We start from the raw sequence: 11,410 nt of genomic DNA, 5'->3' as shown, positions 1-11,410 counted from the left end.
TCCTGCAGAATTATGATTTTTTTTTGCAGTAAAATGATACAACAAATATTAATTTTGTCTCGGGAACAGCAGTGAAGAAATATATTTTTTTTATTTCAGCATCTCTTGAGAAAATGCTAAGGGCGTGTAAATGTGTGTCTTTGACACTGTTATGCAGACAGTGTTTTAAATAATAGTGCCCAAGACGAACTGAAGTCTAATCAGAAACGTGTTTCATTGTTTTCTCAGCTTTTAATTTCCTTAAAACTGGTCAAACTGATTACATTGGACATTTTGCACAGGATCTTTCCACTGTTTTGGAGTTATTGCGTTTTCTCGCAGTCCCTAAATGAAACAGACAACTTTACCGGTGTTAACTAGATTATTCCATTCATTCTATCGATGTAAGACATTATTCTGGTGAGCACTACTTTATTTAGTCTTCTAGGGCAACAAGTAATGACAGAAGTCCTCTGTAGCTCAGCTGGTAGAGCACGGCGCTTGTAACGCCAGGGTAGTGGGTTCGATCCCCGGGACCACTCATACCCAAAAATGTATGCACGCATGACTGTAAGTTGCTTTGGATAAAAGCGTCTGCTAAATGGCATATTATGTTTATTATTATTAGAAGAGAAGCTGCATGTATCTATACTGAACAAAAATATAAACGCAACATGTAAAGTGTTGGTCCCATGTTTCATGAGCTGAAATAAAAGATCCCAGAAACTTTCCATATGCACAAAAAGCTTTTTTCTCTCAAATGTTCTGCACAAATTTGTTTACATCTCTGTTAGTGAGCATTTCTCCCTTGCCACGATAATCCATCCACCAGACAGGTGTGGTATATCAAGAAGCTGATTAAAGGGCATGATCATTGTCCCCTGTAGCTCAGTTGGTAGAGCATGGCGCTTGCAACGCCAGGGTTGTGGGTTTGTTTCCCACGGGGGGCAGTATGAAAATGTATGCCCTCACTAACTGTAAGTCGCTCTGGATAAGAGCGTCTGCTAAATGACTAAAAATGTAAATCATTACACAGGTGTACCTTGTGCTGGGGACAATAAAAGGCCACTCTAAAATGTGCAGTTTTGTCACAACACAATGTCATAGATGTCTCAAGTGTTGAGCGAGCGTGCAATTGGCATGCTGACTGCAGGAATGTCCACCAGAGCTGTTGCTAGAGAATTGAATGTTCATTTCTCTACCATAAGCAGCCTCCAATGTCGTTTTAGAGAATTTGGCAGTACGTCCAGCTGGCCTCACAACCGCAGACCATGTGTAACCACGCCAGCCCAGGACCTCTACATCTGGCTTCTTCACCTACGGGATCGTCTGAGGGATCGTCTGAGACCAGCCACCCAGACAGCTGATGAAACTGAGGAATATTTCTGTCTGTAATAAAGCCCTTTTGTGGGGAAAAACTCATTCTGATTGTCTGGGCCTGGCTACTCCGTGGGTGGGCCTGGCTCCCAAGTGGGTGGACCTATGCCCTCCCAGGCCCACCCATGGCTGCGCCCCTGCCCAGTCATGTGAAGTCCATTGATTAGGGCCTAATGAATTTATTTCAATTGACTGATTTCCTTATATGTACTGTAACTCAGTAAAATCGTTGATATTGTTGCATGTTACGTTTATAATTTTGTTCAGTATAAGTATAGTTGACAAACAAATGGCCTTCAAATGTCGGAAATTATAAGCAGAAACTGGAAAGTAGCCAGTATGCTATATGGTCCAAAATGGAGTATCAGCAAAATAAATGGTTATGGTGGACCAAACTGCGCAGGTAGCTTACTTTTTGGAGTGATTTGTTTGACAATCAGATGAAAACATCATCACACAACACCATAGACTGCACAACACCCATGATATGCGCAACTGAGCCTGCGCAGACCGCGAAAAACAACATTAAACGGGATAAGATGTTTACATGCCACAGTATCCCATCTAACATCAGCGTATCCCAGGCATCTTATCCTGGTTGCACATAACCGGGAAAAAAGCTTTTTCGGGTTATTGTAAACGGGATATGATGTTTATATGCATCAACTCAAAAACAGAATACTTGAGTATTCTGAATAATAACGGGATATTGGTGTGCATGTACACGTGGTCGCTGACTGGTCAAGGGAGTAGTCCTGGTTTAATCTGTCTATAAGACTTTAAACCTCGTATGTAAGATACTTAGACCTATTCATAGCTACTCGATCTGTATCACTGCTTGTGCTATAACAACATTCAAAACAACACAGTTCAAGAAGAAGAGCCAGACTTGATAAGCTCATGATTTACTAGGCTTGTCTGGGATGATCAAATTGTTCTGGCAACAACAGCTGATAAAATGTGGAAAGAGTTGAAGAAAAACCAGCTAGTCAAGTACGGCGCTGTGACCACAGTGTCAACCATCAGTAAGTCACAGCTCTACTGCTTTGCAAGTTATCTTGATCTATTGTAGGTCTCAGACCTCCTTTCAATTACTTTTACAGTTTTCTGTAATGGTAAGATCGTTTCTAACATTTCTACATGGACATATAGTCTAGGGAAATAGTAGCCTAATTTCAACAAAACCAGGTTAACACTACTAAACCACCCGCAGAGAGTATTGTATATCAAAACTGACTGCATGTTGTGACATATGGGATGTAAAATTCTTCAGATTGTATTGTACATTTTTCTTGATTTACATGAAAATCAACAGAATCACTGAAGGATGACTGACCGTGGTATGTGGTAATGCTGTATTGTAGTGTCTATTTAAGGTTTGTGATTTTAAACGTGTTTATTCCCTGTAGCGCTAAGATCCTGATATATACTATTATGTGTGTAAATACTTTACAATTGCACATACAGTATATGCTACCTTTACCATGAAGTATGTTAACAATTCCTACTCCCACAACAAAGGGTCTATTGAATAGACTTGAAAAATGTTAAACCAGGATTAAATCTCATTTGGTTGAGAGATTTTAATTGTGATAGATTAGGGCTTGTGAAATTCCTCCCATGTGGAACCAGTGTCACTGTCTTTTGAACTGTTGTCTCAATAGCACTTATTTAGACATTGTCCCATATCGGCCCTATACTTTTTTACACAATGCCAATAACAAAGGTTATGCCCTCAGTTGCTCTTATCCAGAGCGACTTACAGGAGCAATTAGGGTTAAGTGCCTTGCTCAAGGGCACATCGACAGATTTTTCACCTAGTCGGCTCAGGGATTAGAACCAGCGACCTTTCGGTTACTGGCACAACGCTCTTACCCACTAAGCTACCTGCCGCCCTTCCCTGTCCATGGATCGATCACATTGGTGCGCCAAAATAAGGACGTTTACTTTTCCACATATAGTCCCAGGATTGAAAGTGACGAGTACCAAAAGCATTGTGGGCCAATGTGACCAATGACCATGCTTTCTATTCCCATGAGTGAGGCGGCCGACCTTTCAGTTCTTACACACCCAATCAACAGGCAGGGTGCCTCTAGTGCAAGGTTCATAGGTCAACATAAGAAGAAGTAAGAGTGATATTTTGGCTCAGTGCCGTTTGTCTCCAAACCAGGCTATGTTTTACTGCGAAAGTGGATCGCCGGTGGGATATGCCGCAGTCGTGCCAAGCTGCATGGAAGGACTGTGGTGATCACTGGTGCCAACACTGGTATCGGCAAGGAGACGGCCTGGGATATGGCCATGAGAGGTACAGTAGGCCTATGCCACTTCTCTATTGGACTGTAACTGTGTTGTGATTTACATTACCTTTCATGGGATGTCCCTTTTGAACACAAACAAGTTACAATGCAATCTGAGGAAAATTGGGGTTTAAGGGCAACTGTGGGGGCTTTTCAATGGAAGGCATGAGGATAGGGGTGTGGTAGATTTGTGGATGTTGTTCAGCTGATGATAGGGCTGATCCTATATATTCTATTGGAATGGAAAGTGATGAGGGTGTTCTCAAACAGACCGTACTGTGTGTTCTCAGGAGCCCGGGTGATCATGGCTTGCCGAGACCTCAGCAGGGGAGAGGCAGCTGCAACAGAGATCCGCAGTTCCACAGGAAATACTAACGTGGTGGTGCAACAACTAGACCTGGCCTCCCTCGGGTCAGTACGACAGTTTGCCAGGGAATTCATTGCCACAGAGACCCGTCTGGACATACTTATCAACAACGCAGGTGAGACTGATGGTTTTACCCAACATGCTTTGAGAGCCTGAATTGTGTTGGTGTTGTCATCAAAGATCCTCCTTACTCTGGGTATGCTTCGAACTATAGCATGTTTTTCATTGTCAACGTTGTGGGCTTGATCTTTTTGAACCATCCCTTAAATACTCTCCCTCTACTCCTCACAGGTATAATGCTGTGTCCCAAAAGCTTCACAGTGGACGGTTTTGAGAGTCAATTTGCTGTCAATCACCTAGGACACTTCCTATTGACCAATCTGCTCCTGGACATGCTGAAAGCCTCCACCCCCAGCCGCGTCGTCAATGTGTCTAGCATCGCTCATCAAGGCGGTAAGCCCATCCTGACCAGATATTTTTGTAATAAAACAAATATAATCAATTGAGTTATAGCTTTATCTGGCTCTACCTCATTCTCTTTCAGGGAAAATCCACTTTGATGACCTTAACTTTGATAAGAAGGGGTACAACTCAGTAATCGCCTACAAGCAGAGCAAACTGGCCAACCTCCTCTTCTCCAGGGAGCTGGCACGAAGGACCAAAGGTGATGGGTTGCCTTATTACAGCTGTATTACGTATTACTACTCATAAATACACTACCAGTCAAAAGTTTGGACACACCTACACATTCAAGGGTTTTTCTTTATTTTTACTATTTTTTACATTGTAGAATAATAGTGAAGACATCAAAATTATGAAATAACACATATGGAATCATGTAGTAAACTAAAAAGTGTTAAACAAATCAAAATATATTTTATATTTGATAGTCTTCAAATAGCCACCCTTTGCCTTGATGACAGCTTTGCACACTCTTGGCATTCTTTCAACCAGCTTCATGAGGTAGTCACCTGGAATGCATTTCAATTAACAGGTTAATTTGTTGAATTTCTTTCCTTCTTAATGCGTTTGAGCCAATCAGTTGTGACAAGGTAGGGGGTTATACAGAAGATAGCCCTATTTGGTAAAAGACCAAGTCCATATTATGGCAAGAACAGCTCAAATAAGCAAAGAGAAATGACAGTCCATCATTACTTTAAGACATGAAGGTCAGTCAACACGGAACATCTCAAGAACTTTGAACGTTTCTTCAAGTGCAGTCACAAAAACCATCAAGCGCTCTCATGAGGACCGCCACAGGAATGGAAGACCCAGAGTTACCTCTGCTGCAGAAGATACGTTCATTAGAGTTACCAGCCTCAGAAATTGCAGCCCAAATAAATGCTTCACAGTGTTCAAGTCACAGACACATCTCAGCATCAACTGTTCAGAGGGGACTGTGTGAATCAGGCCTTCATGGTCGAATTGCTGAAAAGAAACCACTAATAAAGGACACCAATAAGAAGAAGAGACCTACTTGGGCCAAGAAACACGAGCAATGGACATTAGACCGGTGGAAATTGTCCTTTGGTCTGGAGTCCAAATTGGAGATTTTTGGTTCCAACCGGCGTGTCTTTGTGAGACGCGGTGTGGGTGAACGGATGATCTCCGCATGTGTAGTTCCCACCGTAAAGCATGGAGGAGGAGGTGTTATGGTGTGGGGATGCTTTGCTGGTGACACTGTCTGTGATTTATTTAGAATTCAAGGCGCACTTAACCATCATGGCTACCACAGTATTCTGCAGTGATACGCCATCCCATCTGGTTTGGGCTTAGTGGGACTATCATTTGTTTTTCAACAGGACAATGACCCAACACACCTCCAGGCTGTGTAAGGGCTATTTTACCAAGAAGAAGAGTGATGGAGTGTTGCATCAGATGACCTGGCCTCCACAATCCCCCGACCTCAACCCAATTGAGATGGTTTGGGATGAGTCAGATGGCAGAGTGAAGGAAAAGCAGCCAACAAGTGCTCAGCATATGTGGGAACTCCTTCAAGACTGTTGGAAAAGCATTCCAGGTGAAGCTGGTTGAGAGATTTGTTTAACACTTTTTTGGTTATTTTATAGTTTTGATGTCTTCACTTATATTCTACAATGTAAAAAATAGTAAAAATAAAGAAAAACCCTTGAATGAGTAGGTGTATCCAAACTTTTGACTGGTACTGTATGTAGTTAGAAATTAGACACATTCAAATGAATTAACCTAGATATGTGTAGGAAATTAGGTAATGTAACTAGGAGGTTTTTCCATTTCCACTGCATATCCTGTTCAATGGCTAAATGTACTGTAATGGTAATGGACCCCAGCTCTTTAAATGGAAATACATTAACAATGGGCCATAACTTTGTGCGCATAAATGCTCCAACACATACACTGTAGTTCTACATTTATTGGTTAACAATCAAGTTGGATTTTAGCGTAGTTATGGATGGATTTTACTATAGTTTATGGTGGTTTAGCAATGCATGGCTAAAGATAAGGTAACTAATGTTTATTAGTGGATTCAAGTCCATACCAGCTGGCTGAGATGGGTGGTGTCAAGGCTTATCTTTTGTTTTTGTAATGTGCATTGGGGTGCACAGTGATTTGAGGCCTTTGTTACAGAGTATTCATCAAGTATCTTGGAGTTAACCGTAAAAATAATCTGACCTTTTCAATTACTGTATTTCACGGTTCTTTACCTATTAATGCTGTTTTCCCCCATTCTCCCCCATCAGTAGCAGTCTTAGTATGTACAGTGAGGGAAAAAAGTATTTGATCCCCTGTTGATTTTGTACGTTTGCCCACTGACAAAGAAATGATCAGTCTATAATTTTAATGGTAGGTTTATTTGAACAGTGAGAGACAGAATAACAACAAAACAATCCAGAAAAACGCATGTCAAAAATGTTATAAATTGATTTGCATTTTAATGAAGGAAATAAGTATTTGACCCCCTCTCAATCAGAAAGATTTCTGGCTCCCAGGTGTCTTTTATACAGGTAACGAGCTGAGATTAGGAGCACACTCTTAAAGGGAGTGCTCCTAATCTCAGTTTGTTACCTGTATAAAAGACACCTGTCCACAGAAGCAATCAATCAATCAGATTCCAAACTCTCCACCATGGCCAAGACCAAAGAGCTCTCCAAGGATGTCAGGGACAAGATTGTAGACCTACACAAGGCTGGAATGGGCTACAAGACCATCGCCAAGCAGCTTGGTGAGAAGGTGACAACAGTGGAAGAAACACAAAATAACTGTCAATCTCCCTCGGCCTGGGGCTCCATGCAAGATCTCACCTCGTGGAGTTGCAATGATCATGAGAACGGTAAGGAATCAGCCCAGAACTACACGGGAGGATCTTGTCAATGATCTCAAGGCAGCTGGGACCATAGTCACCAAGAAAACAATAGGTAACACACTACGCCGTGAAGGACTGAAATCCTGCAGCGCCCGCAAGGTCCCCATGCTCAAGAAAGTACATATACAGGGTCGTCTGAAGTTTGCCAATGAACATCTGAATGATTCAGAGGAGAACTGGGTGAAAGTGTTGTGGTCAGATGAGACCAAAATCGAGCTCTTTGGCATCAACTCAACTCGCTGTGTTTGGAGGAGGAGGAATGCTGCCTATGACCCCAAGAACACCATCCCCACCGTCAAACATGGAGGTGGAAACATTATGCTTTGGGGATGTTTTTCTGCTAAGGGGACAGGACAACTTCACCGCATCAAAGGGACGATGGACGGGGCCATGTACCGTCAAATCTTGGGTGAGAACCTCCTTCCCTCAACCAGGGCATTGAAAATGGGTTCGTGGATGGGTATTCCAGCATGACAATGACCCAAAACACACGGCCAAGGCAACAAAGGAGTGGCTCAAGAAGAAGCACATTAAGGTCCTGGAGTGGCCTAGCCAGTCTCCAGACCTTAATCCCATAGAAAATCTGTGGAGGGAGCTGAAGGTTCGAGTTGCCAAACGTCAGGCTCGAAACCTTAATGACTTGGAAAAGATCTGCAAAGAGCAGTGGGACAAAATCCCTCCTGAGATGTGTGCAAACCTGGTGGCCAACTACAAGAAATGTCTGACCTCTGTGATTGCCAACAAGGGTTTTGCCACCAAGTACTAAGTCATGTTTTGCAGAGGGGTCAAATACTTATTTCCCTCATTAACATGCAAATCAATTTATAACATTTTTGACATGCATTTTTCTGGATTTTGTTGTTGTTATTCTGTCTCTCACTGTTCAAATAAACTTACCATTCAAATTATAGACTGATCATGTCTTTGTCAGTGGGCAAACGTACAAAATCAGCAGGGGATCAAATACTTTTCCCCTCACTGTACAACAAACATTATACAAACAAATAATGTTGCTTCAAAATCAGGTTATAACTGGTGTACAGTGCACTGCTCCCTGCCACATGATGTCTCTGAATGTCCACATTCTAAGTTTAGTGGCCCTATCCCTACACTCACCCTATCAGGTACTGGAGTGACGTCGTATTCCCTGCACCCCGGGGTTATTCGGACAGAGCTGTGGCGCCACTCGCAGTCAAAGTACCCCACACTGAGTTCCATGCTGTCAGCCCCCGCCTGGCTCCTGATGAAGACCCCCAGGGAGGGGGCCCAGACCACCATCTACTGTGCCGTCACTGAGGGGCTGGAGGAGAAGAGTGGCTGCTACTTCAGGTACCACTTTGAGTTTAGCATCCCTGTGTGTAGAGTGAATTAGTCTAAATCAATCTCTCTCTGTGTGTGTCTGTTTGTGTGTTAATTGGAGGGGGATGATTTTAATTTGTGTATGTGATGGTTAAGTATCCCATCAAGAGTATGTGTGTACAATGCGGTATACAGTGGGGAGAACAAGTATTTGATACACTGCAGATTTTGCAGGTTTTCCTACTTACAAAGCATGTAGAGGTCTTCAACTGTGAGAGACGTAATCTAAAACAAAAATCCAGAAAATCACATTGTATGATTTTTAAGTAATTAATTTGCATTTTATTGCATGACATAAGTATTTGATCACCTACCAACCAGTAAGAATTCCGGCTCTCACAGACCTGTTAGTTTTTCTTTAAGAAGCCCTCCTGTTCTCCACTCATTACCTGTATTAACTGCACCTGTTTGAACTCATTACCTGTATAAAAGACACCTGTCCACACACTCAATCAAACAGACTCCAACCTCTCCACAATGGCCAAGACCAGAGAGCTGTGTAAGGACATCAGGGATAGAATTGTAGACCTGCACAAGGCTGGGATGGGCTACAGGACAATAGGCAAGCAGCTTGGTGAGGAGGCAACAACTGTTGGCGCAATTATTAGAAAATGGAAGAAGTTCAAGATGAAGGTCAATCACCCTCGGTCTGAGGCTCCATGCAAGATCTCACCTCGTGGGGCATCAATGATCATGAGGAAGGTGAGAGATCAGCCCAGAACTACACGGCAGGACCTGGTCAATGACCTGAAGAGAACTGGGACCACAGTCTCAAAGAAAACCATTAGTAACACACTACTCCGTCATGGATTAAAATCCTGCAGCGCACGCAAGGTCCCCCTGCTCAAGTCAGCGCATGTCCAGGCCTGTCTGAAGTTTGCCAATGACCATCTGGATGATCCAGAGGAGGAATGGGAGAAGGTCATGTGGTCTGATTAGACAAAAATATAGCTTTTTGGTCTGGAGGAAGAAGAAGGATGTGTACAACCCCAAGAACACCATCCCAACCGTGAAGCATAGAGGTGGAAACATCATTCTTTGGGGATGCTTTTCTGCAAAGGGGACAGGACGACTGCACCGTATTGAGGGGAGGATGGATGGGGCCATGTATCGCGAGATCTTGTCCAACAACCTCCTTCCCTCAGTAAGAGCATTGAAGATGGGTCGTGGCTGGGTCTTCCAGCATGACAACGACCCGAAACACACAGCCAGGGCAACTAAGGAGTGGCTCCGTAAGAAGCATCTCAAGGTCCTGGAGTGGCCTAGCCAGTCTCCAGACCTGAACCCAATAGAAAATCTTTGGAGGGAGCTAAAAGTCTGTATTGCCCAGCGAAACCTGAAGGATCTGGAGAAGGTCTGTATGGAGGAGTGGGCCAAAATCCCTGCTGCAGTGCGTGCAAACCTGGTCAAGACCTACAGGAAACGTATGATCTCTGTAATTGCAAACAAAGGTTTCTGTACCAAATATTAAGTTCTGCTTTTCTGATGTATCAAATACTTATGTCATGCAATAAAATGCAAATTAATTACTTAAAAATCATACAATGTGATTTTCTGGATTTTTGTTTTAGATTCCGTCTCTCACAGTTGAAGTGTACCTATGATAAAAATTACAGACTTCTACATGCTTTGTAAGTAGGAAAACCTGCAAAATCGGCAGTGTATCAAATACTTGTTCTCCCCATTGTATATTCTGAGTGTAGACAATATACACTGAACAAAAATATAAACACAACATTTAAAGTGTTGGTCCCATATCATGAGCTGAAATAAAAGATCCCAGAAATGTTCCGTATGTACAAAAAGCGTATTTCTCTCAAATTTTGTGCAAACATTTCTTTACATCCTTGTTAGTGAGCATTTCTCCTTTGCCAAGATAACCCACCCACCTGTCAAGTGCTGATTAAACCGTGACGAGATCCTGAGGCCCATTGTTGTGCCATTCATCCGCCGCCATCACCGTATGTTTCAGCAAAATGTCCCAGTTCTTCCATGGCCACACTCACCAGACATGTCACCCATTGAGCATGTTTGGGATGCTCTGGATCGACGTGTACCAGTTCCCGCCAATATCCAGCAACTTCGCACAGCCATTGAAGAGGAGTGGGACAACATTCCACAGGCCACAATCAACAACCTCATCAACTCTATGCGAAGGAGATGTATCGCGCTGCATGAGGCAAATGGTGGTCACACCAGATACTGACTGGTTTTCTGATCCACGCCCCTACTTTTCTGTGACCAACAGATGCATATCTGTATTCCCAGTCATGTGAAATCCATAGATTATGGCCTAATACATTTATTTAAATTGACTGATTTTCTTATATGAACTGAAACTCAGTAAAATCTTTGAAATTGTTGCATGTTGTGTTTATATTTTTGTTCAGTGTAAATAGCTATGTGTTTAGGTGAGGTTTAAGTTAGAATGTGTTTGTTTCTCAGTGACTGTCAGGTTAAGGAGCCAGCTCCTGAGGGGAGAGATGATCTTGCAGCACTGAGACTATGGGGCGTTAGCGCCGGGCTAGTGGGACTTAATAAGAACAACTGAACAACTCGCCTTGCAACACAGTGACACTCCCAACCCCACCTGCCAGAGACCCCCGGATACTGCCATATTTTTTTTTACGTTGGCTCTTAACTTTCATATCAGAAGAAATCCAGTATTCTATACATTTTCTATATTCT

At 42.8% G+C, this 11,410-nt stretch overlaps 1 protein-coding gene across 1 annotated transcript; it reads left to right on the top strand.

Moving 5' to 3' along the window:
- Positions 1-2,314: 2,314 nt before the first annotated feature.
- On the top strand, positions 2,315-11,273 carry LOC311115129 (retinol dehydrogenase 12-like; the record flags this gene model as incomplete). The annotated part of the gene is made up of 7 exons (XM_084157273.1): positions 2,315-2,381; positions 3,506-3,661; positions 3,944-4,135; positions 4,312-4,473; positions 4,565-4,684; positions 8,488-8,692; positions 11,168-11,273. 7 exons carry the CDS (start codon positions 2,315-2,317, stop codon positions 11,271-11,273), a joined length of 1,008 nt encoding a protein of 335 aa, XP_084013399.1.
- Between the last annotated feature and the right edge of the window lie 137 nt (positions 11,274-11,410).

The sequence above is a fragment of the Coregonus lavaretus genome, assembly GCF_964263955.1.
Source record: "Coregonus lavaretus genome assembly, chromosome: 3".
Classification (NCBI taxonomy): domain Eukaryota; kingdom Metazoa; phylum Chordata; class Actinopteri; order Salmoniformes; family Salmonidae; genus Coregonus; species Coregonus lavaretus.
The sequence above is the reverse complement of the archived record's forward strand: the minus strand, read 5'-3'. Positions and strand labels throughout refer to the sequence as shown.